Genomic DNA, 22,214 nt, shown 5'->3' on the forward strand with positions numbered 1-22,214 from the left:
GTTAATGGCTACTGTATAGAAACATTCCTAGAAGCTTATAAACATAGGTAAGTATAGATATCAACAAGCTTATAAGCAAAAAAAATTTTCCAAATAAGTGAAGAATTCAGTTAGTACATAGGAGCACGACCCCTCCCTAAATATTTTTCAACATATATTTTTTATTTTTGTTTTTAAGTTTTATATTTTTTTTATTCTAAAATATGTCTTAAGATGTATTGTTTTTATATTCTTTTGGGGAGAGGCCTGGATTCCTCATTCCGTAGGGGTATTCCACAACCTAAAATCCTAGTTGCAACCCCCCGGAAATCTCATACTAAACTATAACTGTGGGTATAAATACAATTATTTCATATCTAAACATACAAAAGATTGCAAATTTCACAAGATTTCGAAAGTGTGTATGTGTATAGATAGTTTTAACTGTTTCTACAGTATTGTTTATATTCAACATATACTGTATCATCAATGCCATTGCCAATGGCGCAGTGTAGTGGGTACGGCGGTTATCGCAAGATAACCAGATCAAGCAACGCCGAGCGTGGCTGCTGCTTGGACAGGTGACCGCTGAGCGATCCTGTCCTTGCAAGCGGCCCGCCTGCCCGGTCATTGGTGGTGGTTCGGAAGTCACCTTTAAGCCGTTGGTCCCCAGGTTAAGTGTTAGAGAGGGCTTCTTAGCCCTAACTTCGCCTGGTAAAATAAGACATTCTTTACTTTTACTTTACTTTTTTTATCATCACGTACATAAAAACTTTATACAGTTATAAACAGTCGCCACCTTAAACTGTTTAATAATAAGAACAATGGACAAAATCGTCAAGTAGTCAGTTTAGTTCGAGTCAATTAAACATTAAGTTAGTTAATTTTGTGTAAATCTGAGCAATGGAAAATCTTCAAAAATACTGTTGCTTTCACAATCCTATCATATTAAAAAACAAACTTTAAATAAACCTAACGTAGGGCATATAAATATTGCTTTGGATACATTGGCTCTATACAATGTTGCAGTGAACTTTTTACTACCTTAATATTCAAACTCCAACCAACCTTGGTTTTAAATTTAGTATTTTGATAAATTTGCTAGTCAACTTTACTCTATCAATATAAGGAGACGATGCCTTCCCGCACTTACGTAAAGGTTTATAAATAAGTCCTAAGTATGAATATGTAATACTACATACAAACAAAATAAAATAGTTTAAAATTTGTCTTCAATAATTATAAAAGCCACAATCATCAACTTCGCTTGATTAAAAACCCGGTAGTGGTGGCCTGCAGACATATTGAGGTGTAATGGTTGCCACAGTGGCCCTGGGTTGTATGCAAATCACCAGGCCAGTAAATCGGACAATTTGCAACCATTAATGTAGCCCTTGATATCAGTGATTACACCCTGGTCCGTCGGCGATTTGAGGAGGGGGAGGGGGTTGGTTATTTAGACACTGCCATGTTTGCATATTTTTGATTAGTTTCTGTAATATTCAATGAACAGAACTAATTACTTAATTTACGAGTTGACTTGTTAATATATACATCAAAGGTTCGTTGGTGTAGTAATCAGTGAAGCTTCTAAAAGCCGCCTGTACAGACAGGTAACAAAATATCAGTCTAACTGCTCTATAAGAACCGTTAAAGATAATTATTTAACTAATAATTATAGTAAGATAATAATAAGAATTATATTGATAATTAGTTATGATTAATTAATTATTTAGTTTCCTTGATAGATATTTTTTATGTATTTTCATTACTTCGTATGAAAATGTTGGAAATAAATGAAATCAAGAAATAACAAAAATGTTAGACCCCAAACTAATTTTATTATATGATTTTGGGAACTATATCACCTTGAAGATACATTCTAATACGTATTCAAACGAGTTTTAGGTTTTTAGATATATGTATTGGCTATTCCGAACAAATTGCAAACTTGTTTACGTTTCTCCGTTTAAATATTCAAAAAGGTATAACTTTTATTAAAAACAAAAAAGGCGTTGTGTCGAATTAATCGCATATTTAAAAGAAGACATCTTTCATATTCATACGACCAAAACTAAGGGCGAAAAGTATATGAATTTTAACATTTTTTTGTGTGTGGTATAACTCAAGATCGCGTCACGGTAGCCGGTTGCTTAAGAAAGGAATATGACTTTTGGTAGCTTATAGTCATATTCAATTGTAACTGTAAACCAGTTACAGCCTTTATTCAGGCAAAAACTAATGTATAATTTAACAATATTTAAACTAGTATACGTGATATTGTTTGCTTAAAGCTTTTTGAGAAAGTTTCCCTTACATAAATAAGATGTCGCAAAATTTTAGATACAAATTTTCTTTTTGGCTAGAGAAAATAAGACGTGACTTTTTCTATTCAAATTTGTTCTGCTGTTGTTCAAACGTGTTTTATCCACAAAAATAAATCTATGCTTTTCAATAAGAATCCACAAAATAGTTTTATCTGCATCTAATGTTTTGTGTGACATGTAACCACAACAACAATTTCGAAATATATTTACTCCTTTTGTACATTTTGTTTAAATATCTGTAAAAAATTATTTCAGCATGTAAGCGTAATATTGTCTGGCTAAAGTTCTCGAGGGTGTTTCCATCAAATAAATCAGAAGTTAATAACAGAAATTGAAGATACGCATTTAATCTTTCTCGACAACTAGTGACATTTACGATGACATTTACGATCCAGAGATCGAGAGTCTGCAGTGAGATCATCACTTAGCATTCCTTCCACTACAACAAATCGTCCCTCAGGAATATTTCACCCCGGCAGCATTATGTATCAAAGCACATGTGATCTTCTCCTTTCCCCGACTTTTTTTACCCCCAGAATATACGTATTTAATTAGCTTTTCATAATTTAAAAATTAAATTTTGTATTTTTTTAATTAAATTGAATAAAGGGTGGAAGATGTTTGTTTTTCATTTAGGAAATAGTTCTCCTGCAGACAATTTCGAGTTTTTATTATTTCTTATAATGTAATTGTTATCTTTTAAATTTATTTTTTTATTTATGCGATTTGATTTCTATAAACATGAATTGGAGAACATTAAAGGCGCAAAATTTTCTTAACGCCCTATATATGGAATTCCGAGTCTAGGTTGATCTCCCATATTGTAAAGGAACTAACTTAGATGTTCCTTACAAATGATTTAAGATTAGTGGCCAGTGGATTAATATTTAAAGTTACGGTTAAACTATTTGATCAAATATTTAAGGAAATCATGACAAATGTACTGGATAACAATAAGTTTAATTAAAATACTCTTCTAGAGTGTACAAGTTTAATAACATATGTCATACAAGTGATGTATAAATAAAATTTGACATTAAAATGTTTTACATTCAATTAATTCTTCTTCTTAAACACTTTCAATAGGACAATTTTCCAAAAAGTTACGATAACAAATTTGTCTAACTTACTTGCCTTCAATTACCCTCCACAATTTAGTCTTTAGATTTTTAACGTTTTGAGCCGCCCCCCCCCCCCAAAATCCCATTTTATGGAAATGTACAAAATTGTAATAGTGAGTCAAAAGTTCACTTATATTCCCTAGAAAGGTGTCCCGAGTATCATATATATCACAAAAGAAGCTTTTAAAATTAAGGTAACTAAGGAAAATTGTTGAAAATATTTTGTATGCAGTTAGACAAAAAAATTATCAAAAGGGTTCATGAACGTATTTATGATATATACTACATTATCTATTTATATATACATAGTGTTTTTAGACTATCCGTCCACTATTTATATAAGGAGAATGGTATGAGCTAGAATCACCAATAAATTGTAAATCCACTAAATAAGCTATCGGATATCTGACAATATTAGTAATGTTTTGGTTTCAATTTTCAGTGTGTTCATGAAGTGGAGTGTCATGGGTTAGAATCTCAAAAAGTATAAATGTACATGTATGGTCAAATCATATATTTTTCACACATTGGTCGTATAATTGTAAAGCTTGTTTTAAGCCAATTATTTAAAATGGTTTTTTACGTTTTTATCTTTATCCAAGTTGAAAATTACGACCAAATAAACAAAAACTTAATTTATATTTCCTCCATTTCTTAATTAGGGTTGCTGGTGTCATTTGGCTGTACCACATGTAAATTAAGGTTAGATGTATTTTATCTTAGAAGATATACTTCCACTGTATATAAGCAATAGTAGTTTGCATCTCTCTATCGCGAATCGTGTTTTAGCATTTTAGTGAGAGTTACTATTAGAATTGTTTTCTGGTGTCACCACTTCTCCAAAATTATGCTTCAGCCACTTTTTATCAAGTTTATAAATATATATAATAATAATAACTAGATTTATAAAAATTATTGAATATTAATTATTTATTTAATTGTCTTGTTAGATATTTTTTATGTATTTTAATTACTGTAAATTTTGGAAATAAGTAAAAATCAATCAATAAAACATTTTTAGGCCCCAAACTATTTCATTATATTATTATGGGAAATATATCACCTTGAAGATATATTAAATACACATTCAAACGAGTTTTAGATTTTTAGATATCTGTATTGGATATTCCGAACAACTTGTTTGTGTTTCTCCGTTTAAATATTCACAAAGTATAACTTTTATAAAAACAAAAAAAGGCGATGGGTTTGAATTGATCGCATATATCAAATAAGACATATCTCATATTCATTCGACCAAAACTAAGGGCGAAAAGTGTATGGAGTTTAACATTGTTGTTGTGTGGTAAAACTCAAGATCGCGTCACCACAGCTGGGTGCTTAAGAAAGGAATATGAATTTGTTAGCTTAGAGTCATATTCAATTGTAACTGTAAAACCAAAGCCATTACTCAGGCAAAAACTAATGTATCATTTTACAATATTTAAACAAGTACACGTGATATTGTTGCTTAAAGTGTTTGAGAGAGTTTCACTTGCAATCAGAAAATCAGAAGTTGCTAAATTATAGATACAAATTTACTTTTTGGCTAGAGAAAATAAGATATGACTTTTTGATTAAAATGTATTCATGCTGATCGGAATTTGTTTTATTCACAAAAATAAATGTTCCTTTAAATGTAAAAAAAGCATTTTTAAGTGCATATGCTGTTTTGTGTGATATGTGGCCACAACAACAATTTCTAAATATATTCACTCTTCTTTGTAGATGTTTTGTTTAATTATCTGTAAAAAATGATTTCAACCTGTAAGCGTAATATCATCCTGCTAACGTTCTCCAGGGTATGTCCCACAAATAAATAAGAAGTTAATAATAAAATCGAAGATATGAATTTACTTCTCGACTAGTGACAATATGACGTGACATTTACGATGTCTGGATCGAGAGTCTGCAGTGAGATCATCACTTAGCATTCCTTCCCCCACAACAAATCGTCCCTCAGGAACATTTCACCCCGGCAGTTTCATGTAGCAGAGCACATGTGCTCTTCTTCCCTCCTCGATTTGCGAATCTTTCTAGAATCTACGTAGCTGATTTAGTTTGTCATAACTCAATAACTTAATTTGTATGTTTTTGAATTCAATTGAATAAAGGCTGGAATAAATATTTTTTTATTTAGATAATTGTTAAATCTGCATAAAATTTCAAGGTTATTATTTCTTAGAAAATAATTGCTCTCTTGTTAATTTGCTTTTCCTTATGTCTATGGTTTGTTTGCTCAGGTATTTACTAACATTTGTATTATATTATATGTTTCCCTTCTCCACAGCTTCAAACGGAAGATAGGATATAGTTGTATGATGATGATATAGTTAGTTAAGGTATAAACTTGACAAGTTTTAAATTTTGCATGGCTAAAATTACAGGATCTGGCAAAATTCGTCTTCTATCTGTAAGTCTGCTTTCTACTTGAGTATATAGTTTTCGATTTATATCTCAAATGAGAATTGAGCTATGGATTTGAGTTTTTGTATGTGATATCACTTCTTATTAGGCAACGTCATTTTTGATGATAGGCCTGCCCCTCTATAGGATGTTAGCTGACCCTGTACCTATCTGGGTAAATCGAGGACTATTTAATCTGTACACTAAACATTTGGAATGAAACCTTATTTCAACAGAAACAAGAATGAGTACGTTGGACGTTTATGTCTGCATTCTACATTACTGCTCAGTAGGATGGCAAAACTGTCTCTCTTTGCCTTGGGGTGTACAAATGTTTTTCTATGAGATGTTTCTGTCAATTGTTTTAATTTTTATTTGCCACAGAGCGACATGAGAATGAAATATACAGTGGATTTTTGCATGCATCTAGAGCTAAGCTTCATACATGACAAGTAGATAATCTATTATATTCGGACAATATCTAAAATAATATACTACCTCTGTTTCAACCGATAGAGAAAGTCTTCCTAAGAAGTAAATCAAAGGTCAATCATGTTAGTATCAAAAGCGTAAAATTCATAATGGACTCACTTAAAACTGACAGTCAGCCACATAAATATTAGTTACATCACGGTCAGATTTGATTGGATTGATTAAGTGTAATAAATAAATTTATTGGAAAAATAATATAAAATCTTTTTGGAAAATATATTTATATTATTTAATTTATACGTCTTTAAGATTGAGGATTCACTGAATAAATAAAAATTAAGCAACATTTATTGGATCATTTTACAATCAACTCCTATAATTACAGGTGTTAAACTAGGAAATATAGATAACATTTTTTTATTGCAGCTGTAGATAAAATTGTTAAATTTGAACAATGTGAACAAGAGTATAAACTCCATAGTTGCATTCATTTTTATTTATAAATTAATAAACTAAATTATATTTTTCAATCATAAGTAGTATTATAAATGCAAATGTGAGGTTGTTTGTTGCGCTTTCACGCGTACACTATTCAACCGACTGTACTGAAATTTTACACGGGCTTTCTTAAGATTCCTGGTTAGAATTTGAAACTACTCTGGTTCCGACAATCCTCACTGGCTACGTTCCACTGGTCTCGAAAGTTGCAAACAATCTATTAAGTATGCAGTGCTCGGTCAGCACTGCGATTCAGATATAAATAAAAAGCTACTGTTTAGATAAAGAGGCACTAATAAAAAATGCAAAGGATAAAAATGTTAAATTTGTACAGTATTTTCATGAATAATAAATATATCCTGACAGATGTATATATTTTATTTATTTGTGACCTTAATAAACTAATTTTTATTTAATATTCACTAGTAAAAATGTTTTTCATGACGAAATTAAAGCTTTTAGAATAACTTCTTGAAGATGTAATGTACAATTATGAAATATACTTTAAAAATAATAGTTTATGTTTACAATTGTATTTATGCCTGGTTAAAAAATGTTAGTTAATCTTTTATGTTCAGATGATTTTAACTAACGTGTAGTCGGAAAACATTTTTTAATTTTGGGATGGTTATGGATTTTAGGAAGTTAGCTTCTAAACACAAAATAGATTGTACCACCTTAATTCCTAATGATTATTGTAAACAGGTCGTGGAACAGTCACGAATCTCGCCGCCGATATTGTGATCATCTGATCAATATTAACGTTAATCAAACCTTGCTACAGGGACCTATTTCCACCGTGGTGTTCAGATAATTTTAATTCACGTGCAATCGAATTTTTTTTAAATTTTGGGATGGTTATGAATTTTAAGGAAGTTAGCTTCTAAATCCAAGTTAAATTGCACCACCTTAATTCCTAATGATTATTGTAAACTGGTCGCGGGACAATCACGAATCTCACCGGCGATATTGTGACCATCTGATCAATATTAACGTTAATCAAACCTTGCTACAGGGACCTATTTCCACCGTGGAGATTATTCCCCATAGTGGCCAGTATGATTGTGTCCTGGTAATCTAATTATCTTTAGAGATTGGAAACCTAATCTATTGTACCGCATATCAATACGCAATTAGAAAAGTTATTTATTATTTATTTGTTACTAATCCGTGGTTTAATATTAGTCTCTTATTCAGTGAAGACGTGTCTTTTTATAAAACATAGAATCCATTGAAATAGTAATAGAATTTCATATATTTACCACCGTTATATGTTAGTTTCATTTTTTAGAACAATACGTTTAGAGAATTGAAATCTACCCTCTTATTCGTGTCAAAACCCCCAATACATTATAAAATCACTTGAAAATAAAAACAAGTGTTACAAATGATGTCCAGACTGGAGAGAATGAACCCAGATGACGTCACTGTATAGAAACCGATAGCACCAATACCACGTCAGTCACACACCAGTGAAAGTACAACACTGACAGGGGGAAGCCTCGAGTTCGGTACATAACGGTAACATACAAACGCAGAGGCTAACCCTTAAACTAGCAATTCACAATGTTCAAGCTTTGTACGAAAACAGTCATTCCAAAAAAATAAGTTGATTACATGTGTTGATTAACTTACTGAAAATGTTATATGATTAATCTACATCATATACTCTGTTTACTAATCTTTTGTTATTTGAAATTAAATATTTTGAATTTTCAATACAATTAGAAAGACAAAATTGTTTAAAACCCTAAATAGTTAACTTTATTTGTATAAATTACATTATTTGTTCATAATAAACAATATTTCAACAAATAAAAAAGATCTACAGGTATAAATATTATATCGACATTTTTACTTTAACTACATTTATCGGCACGTTTGATAAAATTCTAGCATTAAATATATTATTTAATTACTTTAAATACTTTGAAGTACTTTATAATGTTAACTATAGATTTATTGGACTGTTTCGCCAATTGCCTTATACAATCAATCCACATACTCTCGCTTAGCAACACTTGAAAATAAGGAAAAAATAACCAATCACCTCATCGGACAGTTCATTTCACCGTGCCTCATTTGATTACTGCTGACCAATGTAGTCTATACTAAGATGCCTCTACCACTAATTTGATATTTTTTTAACTCTTAAAAGTATCAAATGCTTTCTTCATCTTCAACAAGTTTTGATCACAGTGCGACCAATATAATGACTACTTTAAAACTAACTGAATAAAAAACAATTTTCATCTAAACCCATCTATTTCATTATATTCGTGTTAAAGTCACGGAATAGTTCAAATAGTTTTAACTTCGACCCGCACGCAGCTATTCCGATTGCTCTCATATCTGTTTAATTTGTCCAAACTGTAACTAGCAAGTTCTGAGTGACTAAGGGGCTCAGCCCAATTGGGAGGGTCATTGTTGCTGAGGACTGCTGCTCAATTGAGGACATCATCTGCCTGTTCAACTGAGCTTCAGTTAGCATCGGTCAGGCAGATAGTACAGTTTGCAGAGGACCTATTGACAGAATGTAAGCATAGCTATTCATTTAACGTTGTTTAAGGAAGTAGATGATCTACTTTGTTTAAGTAGAAATAATTGTTCGATAATTTAAATCCAATTTGTTTTGAAAGTATTTAGATTATTTCAAAGTATTTATAATTTTCACTTTCAATTTCAGATGTTTATGTATACACAGAATAAGCATAATTAATAGTGTTGTTATTTCTTCACAAAACCTTAAAGTATTTAAAGTAGGAAGTTCTGAGGGTTTTCTTATCAGAACCGAACAAAAATGACTGAATTTGGAACTGTGGATAATGTACAGTGTGTATTCGTGTTTAGTGGCTCGGGTATAGGGTTGTTCGTTAATGACTAGGAATAAATTTAAAAGTTAATTAAGTATAATTATTTAATTTAATCATTTGTAACTGAGGACATGTTTAAGAGAAGTGAATACAATAATTGAAATTATGAAAGTTATACTGTTCTTTTGTATAATTATATTTAAAATTGTTTATGAACACACTACACTACATTATTATTATTAGTTAATTAATTATTTCCAAAAACTATATATACATCCCAAACCTCCAGCTATATTTCCAATGTAAAAAATGCATTTATTTATCTTCAGCATTTTTTGTATTTAGCTAACTGTAAGATAATGCTGAATTCTGCTATTATTCGTCTTAAAAAAGGTATCTTAAAGCTCTTTGACCAAAAATTTGTTTGGTAATTTATACGGTTGGTAATTTATATTAACATATTCTAAACGAAATTGATGGCAAAACCTTAAATTGTGGCACGCTTTAGTAATTAGGCTATATGCTTTCCGAAAATTTAAATCTTAAACTCTAACGAGTACTTAGCTGTAACTATGCAACCTTTACAATCATCGTTCATCCATATTCACTTAGAAATACATTATTTAGAAATAAAATCACAATGTCACAATTTATGAATATGAGGCAGAAGCCATTGTGCATTGTGTAAGGATACAACCTGGTTTTCATGAAATCGAAAGATTTTCCTAAGAAAGACTGTGGTCGTGAGCCACGCCAGTTATGGCGAAGGTCAAAATTTGAGGGCATTGAAAGAGTTAAAATAACAAATAAATAAATATTTACATACATGCTTACAATAAATAACAAACTTAGGACGTCACTGACCAAAATCAAGAAGCTGACCAGTGTAACAAACCATACATAAATAAACAGTTTATAGCGTAATAATTCTTTCTAGGCGATATTTTTATTAGGTTGATTCTTTTGAAGACAACGTCAGGGACAGAGATAATAGTTATATCACCGTGAGATAAAGAGATTGAATTGCCACTATAAGGGTTTGTATATTGTTATCTAACATTGATTTAATAGCCATGAACGTGTTGGATGGTCGGTTTAAACTTAAAAAAAGTACGATCTGAGAAAAATTCCGTTTTACATGTTTAGCTCTTTTAATAACCTCCCATTTCGATTGAATGAAAACTATCCGTTCATGAAAACTATCACGGGTAACAATTGATTTCTGTCCAAAAGGGAACATCGATGTCCTCTAGGGGAAAGTTTACAATTTCGACGAAAACCGAGTTGTGTGTTTATACATCGCAAATCGATTCTCGGCTCTTGGAATACCATGAGTTATTGTGTATACATCGGAGCGTATAAAAACAATTCCCTGTTGCTATTTTTGGACTATGATTCTAAAGTCAGCTGATTGATATTCAGCTGTCAGATTGCACTCGTACAAATCGTTTCACTCACGAGGTACATCAGTAGTAGCGCTGTAGCAGCGGTACACGGCGGACGCTGAGTTCACAGCTGTTCTCTGAATACTAATGTCATTGTGCAGTTGGTCATCCTGCCGTTAGCTCTGGATATTCGAAGGTCACAGATTTTATTTTTACACTATCAATGTAATTTTTGTGTAAATGACTGGTTGTGAAATACTAGTTTACTTCCATTGCTTACTTACTTACGTATGTAAATATTTTTTTAAATTATGGATAATTGTTTAACATATATCAGATTTAGTTTTATTAGTTTTACACAGGCTAAAATGATAAGGGTACTAATTTTTATATGATTTATAAATCCATCTTAGGTTTTTAAGTTAAATTAAACATTTCTAACTGTTAAAGGGAAGTATTAATTTTAAAACGCTTCTGAAAATGAAGTAAAGTTTTGACTCATTGCATCTTATTTCAATTTATTTAGTAAAATATAGTTGCTATCAATGAAACCAATGAATAATATATAATTGCTAATACGAGAGTAAATTTTATGTATAATTCGTATACACATCAAAATGTTACATTTCTAACTATTACCCTATTTTACAATATGGAAAACTAACAATTAAAAATTAACATATATGAGTAATTAATAGACAAATTAATACAAAAATTCAACTTCTCTCAAAATAAAACTTGTAGTCAGTCCAGTAAATTTAATTACCTAACTTATTATCAATTAACCGAACATTACCATGTAAATATTACAAAATTGTAAATTCTTAACGAGTTCGTGTATTATTTATTGTTAATGATTGCTATTTACTACATAAGCTTCTAAAAACTGTTTGGATAGTCCTGAAAATTAACTTAATTATAGAGCTAGTTAGAAAAATATATATATATATATATATATATATATATTCATGAAATCGAAAAGATTTTCCTATATATATATATATATATATATATATATATATATATATATATATATGTATACAGCTCAAGAGATGATTGTAGTTTCATAATTACATCATTAACCTAATTTGGTTCAACTAATTGTTAGTGGCTATTTCATCATGCTTGTTTCAATATTTTTTTAACTATGAAACTAACAACGTATGCCAACGTCTGTGTAAGACCCAATCTGTTGGCGATACGGACTGGTTGGCCTTTAACTGGTTAAAAGTCACAGCTGTAATTAATTAAGCGTGGAGTAATTTCACTCTTTGTGGTTGCGTTTCCAAATACGGCATTAGTATTGTTTGGCGTGTTGCTCTATAATCTAGTCAGTCCTATTGTATTAACATGTAGAATAGTTTGTAGTTTGTATATTACGGCTAGGAACATATTTAACACGCTCATTTCAATATAAAAATATGAATTTAAACTATCCTCGGTATGAAAAAAACTTTAACTAATTAGCATGAAATTGCTATAAGCACATAACAGCTATTTTTAGAAGTTAAAAAAGTATTCCATGATAACCTAGAACACGATATTCAGTTCAATGTAAAGTAATCTTATAATTACATTGTGTATTATGCAGCCATCGTTCTCAGTCCATGTATAAAGTAGTAAGGTATTTCTAAAAGTAAGGCACCCATATAGTGTCTATGTACTAATGTGAACTCTGCTTTAGAAATATCGAGATTTAAGAGATTTAGGATGGCTTCTTAATAACAAGTAAATCTTAATAGTTATGGCGCCGTTCGGATTTCATACAAATTGTTGCACTTTGGTGTTAATAGTACTGCAAAATTTATAATCTTATGACATATAAAAATTTGAGCATATAGGTTCGATGGTTATAAAGTATGTTATAAAATTAAAAAGCATTTTAACAATAATGCGAACTATTAAAAATTCAGTAAAAGTTCTACAATAATTCTTATTACAATGTTTAGGGTATTACGATGTCATGTTTTTTCATGTCCTCTTCCTAATGACAGAAGACAAGAAAGATGACTGGACCCCTGTCAGAAAATTGCTGCTGGTGTATTTCTCTACGCGGGGGAACCAAGATTTTCGGCTTCATCAGTTTGGTGAGTGTTACTACTGTTACTAGTGTTACTACTGCTACTAGTGTTACTACTGTTACTAGTGTTACTACTGTTACTAGTGTTACTACTGCTACTAGTGTTACTACTGTTATTAGTGAGAGTCTCTACATTTCTTGTCCTGAATAAAATGTTACAAGGTAGAAGTAAGCTTCGTCGAGGTTGGAGACAAACATTTCAAGCTTATAGCTCATTTCATTCTGGGGATGTTCTGTGGTACATTGACAGATTTATATTAAACAGAACAAAATGTTTATATTTCCCAACAAACAAAAGAAAAATTGGATCAGCTTACTGAGTTATAGCCTTCAATTACGCTCAACCAAATACCACGGTTGGTCTTGCACCATCAAAGAACTCATTCTTGTGTATGTAGAAATTAAGTTTCATGAAAAATTTAACGTCTACAGATGAAATATTTTACAAGTTATCTTACAACATGATAGATTTACGCCTTTGTTCATTAAGTTACGTTTCATAACAGTAGATAAATAATAAACGCTCTAATAAGGTAGAATGGTTTTACAAGGCAATAAGTGCGCTGAAATCAAATCGTGTCACCGACTTTTAACATCGACTTTTCACTCCATTACTTTTTTGTTCTATGAATGTCAATATAATAATGTCAAATGTCAACGTATAAATGTCACATGTTGAAATCTCGTACGATTGCGGTAGACGTTGGCGTAGTTTTACATACCTTTCAGATGCCATTAATATGTTTTAAATAGCCAGCGGAGTTGGGACAGGAGAATTTGGTGGTAAATGAATGGATAACGAAAAATCAAGAATTTCACGTATGGTTACTGGCGTAGATCTCTATGATCTATTTTTATAGATTTGAGTTTTTATGAGGATAATATTTTGATTGCTGCTCCTCGTGACGTTGGTTTCGATATTGATTCCAAAACACTTGAGAGTTATATATGAATCACGCTTACCTCCATCTCGGCTGGTATAGTTAAAATGACCAATGGTAAGGATTGGTCAGGTTATGTTATATTCCCACATTCGCAATATGCAAAGTTTCATTATTACCAGATGCCGTATCTTGAGATGTGCTTTAGCTTGAACTGGACTTGTGCCCAGAATTTAAAAAAAACGTGTGTGAAAATATTCACTTCTATTTTGGTTGGCTACAGAATAATTTAAAACCTCAGGGGTGCTAGAACAGTAAACCATTTCTAATGTGTCATTGTGTGCCTTCATACAAATTTTATCTCTGATAAAGTAAAGCAGGGAAAGTTTAGACTGCTTGATTGTTCTTTTCGTGTTTGGTAGGATGATGGCTGCAGTTTCTGAAGAATGTTCCTTCGGTTTTTACTCGTATGTCCGCAGCTCTGTATGACGGATGACTGACAAGTCGTCCTCAGTTTATGATGTCAATTAGCGTTAATTATATATTATTCTGTTAGTTATCTTTTATCGTAAATTTTTCGCTCGGTCAGTGAATGTTATAAGTTACAGTGTTACAATTAAACTAATGAACGATATTAGTTTCATTTATCCTTTTGATTATTTTCAATTGCTATCTGAGTAAAAATTGTCCTATTGGTTAATAAAACTGAATACAAATTATATTATGTTTGATTTTGAATTTAATTTTATTATAGCTTGTGAATATGTTTTATAAGGCTGGTTAAAATTAACCCGTTTCTTCTCAAAAAAGGATTTTTAATCTTCATTAGAATTCGAATATAAACTTTTTGTCAAAATATAATGTGAAAATCTGTAAAAACTAAGCAGATCTAAAATGAAAGATTTACTTCTTTTAATACTGTTGCTATAAATTGCTAAATAGAAAATACACATTTACAACCGACTGTTTTGCAACAAAAGTGTATGTTGCAGGTAGGAAGTTTTCTTCTCGCTGTTTTGATATGTACGGAGATCGTCGCGGGACTCGTTAACAGTTGTGAGTATCAGGCATCATTAAAAATATAAATTTTATCACTTTTATCTTGAGTGTTTCCTGCATTAAACAATGGATTTATATTTGTATTTACTTTCTGCTTGGAATGTTTTTAACTACTCTGTCAAATTTAGATTGCAATATTGTATCTTATAAAAACAATCTCATGTCTACAACTTAAATTGCATTTTGTTTGGTCTTTTGAGATTTTCTAACATATTTAGTGTATGTAGTTTTCATGACTTAAAGCTTGATATGTTCAAAATAATTTCCCCTAAGTTTAATTTGCTGTTCATTCGTATGCTTCCTATAGAATTAAAATGTATCAGCAATTATTGAGTTTATTAATATTATCTTAAATAATTTACGTAATCCTAGTATTTAACGTATCACTTAGAACGAAGGTATTATCAAGTTTTTTTTACTTGAAAATTGAACCAAACCTATCCTCCTAGCCCGAAAACTGTACAAACAACATACGTCTTAGAGTGTTTGTCTAAGATATTTTTTACCATGCCGACACTTTTACCGTAGTTATTAACACTTATCAGGTTTAATAATTAACCTTAAATAACTAATATTCCTACTGATTTAATTCATAAAAAATCACGATAACAATATGAGGCAGATTCGGTTGTCCAAGTAGGTAGGCATTTTAAAACTAATTTTTCCAAATTTAACTAATTGAAAATTCAATGCTTGATCTTACAGAAAAGGACAAACACGAAAAAAATGGTATGGGGTATTCCCAGAGATTCTTACAGAGAGATGTAAGGAGAGTCAATATAATCATGGTTAAGTTTGTAGATATTTCATTAACAAATTAATATAACATATTTAGTTAAAAAATAGTAACTTGATATTTCTCAGCTAAGATAAAAAGTATCAACCAATAGATGAAGTAATGTAAACCTAACTATATTATGTTTCAGCTGAGGAAATCAAAGGTGTGTTGTTATATTTCTATGCGGATTTCGTAATTCAAGCAACTCATGTGGTGACGTCAGTGGTTCTTCTATTTGGAGTGTATAAGGTAAATGTATTCAGGATTTTCATAACAAAAGTTTCAAAAATCTATAAATTTCAAATCCTTATATAATGTTTTTCTTTCACTTGTTATTTAAAAGTTCAACACGTTTTAGGCCAATCATACATTACGGACGGTTATCAGAGGCTGCATGACGCCAGAAACTAATATAATCCTAGTCTTACATGTTCTTTGGGCTCAGAATCGTATATTTTGTAAGAGCTCAGAATGGTAAAATCATTATAGTAGAGTACATCGCAAAGTTTCACGGTTTATTTGCATCCATTTACCAATGACGATGACCATCTCTAAGTTGAATAAGCAAGGAACAAACGTTATGTCAGAATAAGACTTGTTCAAAAGTTTCCATCCAACGATGAAGTCTTTTCAACATATGGCTGATTAAAAAATAAAAACCTTCTTGAAACAGGCTTACAATGGATAATTTTCTTTATTATTTCTTCAACAGTTAAAGCTAGAGTGAACTAAATTACGTTGAACTACAGGAGAATCTGAACTCAATTTAATTGAAATAGGAAGATTCTATGGCTTACAAAGGATTATTTTCTTTAGTACTTCTTCAACAGTTAAAGCTAGAGTGAACTAAATTATGTTGAACTACAGGAGAATCTGAACTCAATTTAATTGAAATAGGAAGATTCTATGGCTTACAAAGGATTATTTTCTTTAGTACTTCTTCAACAGTTAAAGCTAGAGTTAACTAAATTACGTTGAACTACAGGCGAATCTGAACTCAATTTAATTGAAATAGGAAGATTCTATGGAAATTCGAAGGAAAACATTTTGGTTGGACATACATATTTGCCTTTCTCGTCTCACTCTGTTCATGGTTAAAATGAAATCTCCAAATAAAATTTATTTAATGAAATAAAAACATAAAAAATGTGGTCCTTTGTGTGTTCCAGGAAATACCCAAACTCCTCTTACCGTGGCTAGTTAGCACTGTTGTTGTGGCAGTGTCAGAAGTGGTTTTCATGTCCTCCTTTACGAGTCGCCTAATGTTGGAAGTTCATGACATTTTCAATCAGAACACATTTTTCACTTTCTCCACTCTTGCTCTACGTAAGTATAATATTAAATTTATAGATATTTTATGAGAAAATCACTAATATAATGAAGAATAAAAAGTGTCCATCAGTTACGACCAATATCAATGCTGCCAAACATATTAAACGTTGTTAATACGTTAATGATTTCAGCACTTAGCTTGTTTTAAGTGAGATTCTTTCCTCTTATAATAGTAAAATTGTACACTACTAGTAATCAGTGGGAAGATCGGTGATATGTGATCCACAGTAAATGTTTTACCTAAAAAAATTATCGCTTTTAAATTAAATTGGTTTTTTACATATTGGTGAGGGGGGGGGGTACGAAAACTGGTTCAATGATATCATCATTAAATAATTTATGACACCAACACGATTGTATTAATATTTGAAGACACATAAGAATAGAGGGTAAGTGTGACGATTGAAATGAGTGAATGAATATGGTGAACGAGTGCCATGGTTAGTGTGAATTGTGTAATGATTGGTTGGATAATGTGAATGAAGAATGTGATTTGTTGAGGATGAGATTGATGAGATTAATAAGTAAATGGATAATAAATCTCAAGATTGTAATTAATGAAAGGGGATGCATATGAAGAATGCCTGGTTCAGGTGATCAATATTTTTGTTGGTTGGATAATCATAATAATGAATGTTGATATAAAGTTTACATGTTATGAGCGTCATGAGTGAAAGAAGGGTAGTGTGATGAGCGTAAACAGTGAATCTAGGGAGGAGAATTGGCTAGGGATAATACGATAAGTGTATTATATAGGTGGAGAATTAATATGATGAATGATTGGGGAATGAGGGTGGTGAGTGTAATAAGTGGTTTGAGGATGGAGTTGAAAAAAACTAATGAGTAAATGAAATATTGTAATGAATGTACCTACTGAATGAAAAGAGGTTGAATATGATTAGAGTAGTGAGTGAGTGAAGAATGAGTGTGATGACAGTAATGTTTAAATGGAGTATAAATGTAAACAGTTCAATGAATGAAAAGAGGACTAATGTAATGAGTGTAATGAATAAATTGATCATGAGTGTAATGAAAATTAATTGGAGTATAAATGTCAAGTGTATAATGAAAGTAAAAGGAACGATTGTTATCGATAGCATACGCGAAAACAAGACGAGTATATTGAGTGAATAAGTGTAGATTTGTTAACGACACTAATCGACATTAAAGTTTAGCTATAGTGTTGTCAACTATTTTTTCTAATTCGCAAATTTTTCTATTTCGGTGTATTGATAAATATCATGTTTATTTAGTTCTTTACTGTCTAAACTTCATCCTTTAAACAGTAGTTATAATAGGAAATCAATTTTAGAGCATAGTAACCATAATCTAAACCAAATCTAACCTTCAAGTGGGTGGAATACCCGAATACGTCATAAATCTCAGTGGTCGTCAATTTGGAGATAAGACTGATAATTCTGTTACTCATCTTCTACATGCTGCGGATATTCATATACAATAATTTAATCAACAATATTACGTACTTAGAACTGACTTGGTGTAGAATCTAAATATATGTGTATTTTATTCAATTTATGCACTATGATTAACAAAAACGATATTTGTTTCAGTTGACGACATTTATGGGTTCATCATTGTGTACAGCTACTATCAAACTCTGCCAAAACTGGTTCGGGTTACCTTAAGATAGCACTGGTCCACTGAAGTATCGGGCAGCGGCAGTCCTTTGTTTCTTGAAAACTCAAAATGTTATCAAGTAGTATTTTAAATACGTTACTGCCGTTTTCATTAAATAGATACATTATCTAGATTTCTGAAGTTATGTTTTCAAAGAAGAGCTATAAACTAAAAGAATTAAAATAATTAATTGGCTTTTCTCAAAACATTTCCAGCTTGAATTTACATTACATCTGCTATTCACTTATTAATAAAATATAACAGTTCAGATAAGATTAAAAACTTGAATGAATGATTGGAGATAACAGATGAAAATAATGAGCTTCTTATCGTTCTTGTTACTGAAACTAATCTATTCCTGATAATAAGCTAATTAAAATTGACTTACTTTTGGTACTATAGATAAAATAGTACAAATCAAAACATCACAGATAACTTGTGTTTGAATGATACAGGATTAGACTATCTGATGTTTGAAATACGTTTTGGTACTATATGTTCAGGAGAAATAGTACTCTGCAATTCTGATACGTGAACTTGTACCAAAAACACTATAGTTCCCTACTAGCAGAACATAATAAAAATCCACTCAATCGATTTAAAATCGGGTTTTGGATTTTTTATGTCGTTGAATTTGTCAAAAGCTATTGTTTTCAGATACAAGCTTTAATCAAATGCAATGAATATTAAAGCTCCTAAAGGAATGAAATCCACATCAAGTCAATGTTATCGGATGGAATTTCTACAACATTTCGTGTAGCTAATTTTGACGAATGTTCAATATTAGTAGTATGTAATATTGTTAATATTTCCAATATTAAAAGATTAAATAAGAAGCTAGGATGTATTTATAAAATATTTTAACAATATATTCAAGAAGGAAAGAAACTGATACTATTGCCTCGAGATAGATATTGCTACAAGATACGTTAAAGTAAATCATTAATCAGAGATGAGTTGTTACTAAGTTTTTTTATTCAAACCTATTGTACAATTAAAGTTGTTATTTACTGATGTTTAAAACAATATGTTTAATAAATTTTGATATCTAGACAAATTACATTTACATTATTGTGTAGATAATTGCAATGTAGACAGTAATTTATTTTTACCACATGAAAATTAGCATATTTTTGTACTGCATACTTTTTTTAATAAAAGAATACATTTAAACACTAAAACTGTATTTTCTTACTCACCTCATTTGTTGATCCAAGGATGAAAATGTTTTATTGTTTTTGTGATCTTCTATTACTAACTTGGAATCACTAAGTAGAAATATACATGTGTTGGAGGTACAATTAAAGACATTAACCTTTGAAAACGTTAAGAGATTAAATAACTGTAATAAAAATAAAAATATATGTATCTATATTAACAGAGATGGTAAAAAATTAGAATTTTTTATCGAAGCATATTGGAATATAATAACATGCTTAAAAACATTTAAAAAGAAGAATTATATTACACGGGTCATTGAATTGCGTTGGCTTGAGATAAATAAGTAGTGAATTACATACAGAATGCAAAAAATAATAAAATAATAATTTTGTATGATAGTTAAGGCAATTGTTGACTATACGAAATTAAATAAATTATATAAAGTATAATAAAGTACTATACGTTCATCAGTTGAATTTAAGCTCACCTTCATCACTAATAACGAAACATAGCTTTTTGGAAATCTTTGTCTGTAGCATGTGTTTCTTTAGGTATTATGAGAGTGATAACTAATAATAGAAGGTTCCAGAGAATATATACTAGAAACATAGAATTTCTTTGCGCAAGGAGGATTTTTGTGTAAAATTTTAAAATAAAGTACAACATAAAAGTTACAATTTTGCAATTGCTTTACTGATTACTAAGATGTCAAGTAATTATTAAATAAGAAAAAAACGGTTTTAAACTCTTTTTAGTTGAAATTAATTATTTTGTTTTGAATTTGTTCTTTATTTTCATATGGTTACAAACTGGTTACAAAATCTATCAGTATTATAACGGAAGAAAAGGTGTTTACTGCTAGTCAGTTAATGTAGTTGGCGTAAAGTCAAGTGTGGTTGCAAAGGTTTTGAGGCAGTCTTAGTGTAATACAGTATATTAGTCCAATACTTTTTGGGCTATTATTATATTGTAATGTGTGATATTCAAAGATATAAAGATTTATTATTATTTCATTCAAACTAAGTACAATCATTTGACATGTTAAAATACAAGATGAAACGAAATTACTTTTTGATAGGTTGGTAATAGTGTTGCATTCTCGAAGATCTATCGTCTACGTTTAGTGATTGTTACACACAATACACCAGCAGCACTTTTCACCTAATGAATGTATTGTATCATCAATATCAAGGACTATTAATTTATGGAAGTGGCCATCGTTATACTATACTCATAGAACTATTTATCTTCACAATCAGAGCACAAAAAATTGCAAGGGGCATCCTCTCCCACGAGAAAATTACATTTCCATCAAGAGCAACAATAGCGACTAATCGACCGAGGTGGTTGTTAGCATACAGACTATAACCAACGATCCACACAATAACTATGGGTGTATGGTGAGTGGCTGTAATAATATTACCTGAAGAGGACTTTGCATAACTGTTTCAATAGTATCAATGGTTACTAATTGATCATCTACATACCAAAACCAGTCATCTGCATAGATATTCATGAATGTTCATTGATTATAGTATAGAGTGAATACTTGTAATGGTATAGAATATATTTCTGAATGTAATATATGGGATATTTTTAACGTTTACTGTTTGTGGACAAAATAAGCATATCGTGAAAACGGAAACTACAATGATGACCTTTATTGTGACAGTTGTTACATTTTGTTTTGGTTACTGAATTAGTCAAATTTTCAATATTTATATTCTGTTTTATAGTATATACATTCAATTATGGGTTTAAGGTACGAATATATATATTTATTTGGATCTGTTTTATATAAAATAAAACTTAGAAACGCTCGAAATTGTAATCAAGCACAACAATAGATATTCAAACAAACATTTGTAAGCCTCTATTCAATTCTTTTAGGAACACCATAAGATGTGTGTAAATAAAACAAATACACACTTGCTTAACTAATTATGAATTACAAACCAAATATGTAGATTCTGGGAATGTGCACAAATCCTGGAGGGGAGAAAAGCACATATTCTCAACTGCGAGACGCTGCAGGGGTGAGATGTTCCTGAGGTACGTTTTGTCGTGGAGGAAGGAATGCTAAGTGATGATCTCACTGCAGACTCTCGATCCAGACATCGTAAATGTCACTTCATACTGTCACTAGTCGAGAAGTAAATTCATATCTTTAATTTTCTTATTAACTTCTGACTTATTTGAGGCAAACACCCGCAAGACATTTAGACGGATTATATTACGCTTCCAGTTTGAAATGCATTTTTAAACGTTATTTAAACAGCACCTATAAATTGATAAATTTTTGATGTGGACCACAGACAACAGGAAAT

General features: G+C 30.7%; 1 protein-coding gene across 3 annotated transcripts; it reads left to right on the top strand.

Annotated features, from left to right (window-relative positions):
• Positions 1–9,232: 9,232 nt before the first annotated feature.
• On the top strand, positions 9,233–18,783 carry LOC124363014. Of its 3 annotated transcripts, none has more exons than XM_046818073.1 (6): positions 9,233–9,296; positions 12,953–13,045; positions 14,912–14,975; positions 15,905–16,005; positions 16,926–17,082; positions 18,660–18,783. In XM_046818073.1, exons 2-6 carry the CDS (start codon positions 12,965–12,967, stop codon positions 18,737–18,739), a joined length of 483 nt encoding a protein of 160 aa, XP_046674029.1. In that variant the 5' UTR covers positions 9,233–9,296; positions 12,953–12,964; the 3' UTR covers positions 18,740–18,783. The 3 variants fall into 3 exon arrangements, with proteins under 3 accessions (XP_046674029.1, XP_046674027.1, XP_046674028.1); XM_046818071.1 differs by lacking the exon at positions 9,233–9,296 and adding an exon at positions 11,033–11,154 and having other exon boundaries at positions 12,908–13,045; XM_046818072.1 differs by lacking the exon at positions 9,233–9,296 and adding an exon at positions 11,033–11,154.
• The last annotated feature ends 3,431 nt before the right edge of the window (positions 18,784–22,214 follow it).

This window comes from Homalodisca vitripennis, chromosome 5, assembly GCF_021130785.1.
Source record: "Homalodisca vitripennis isolate AUS2020 chromosome 5, UT_GWSS_2.1, whole genome shotgun sequence".
NCBI classification, from domain to species: domain Eukaryota; kingdom Metazoa; phylum Arthropoda; class Insecta; order Hemiptera; family Cicadellidae; genus Homalodisca; species Homalodisca vitripennis.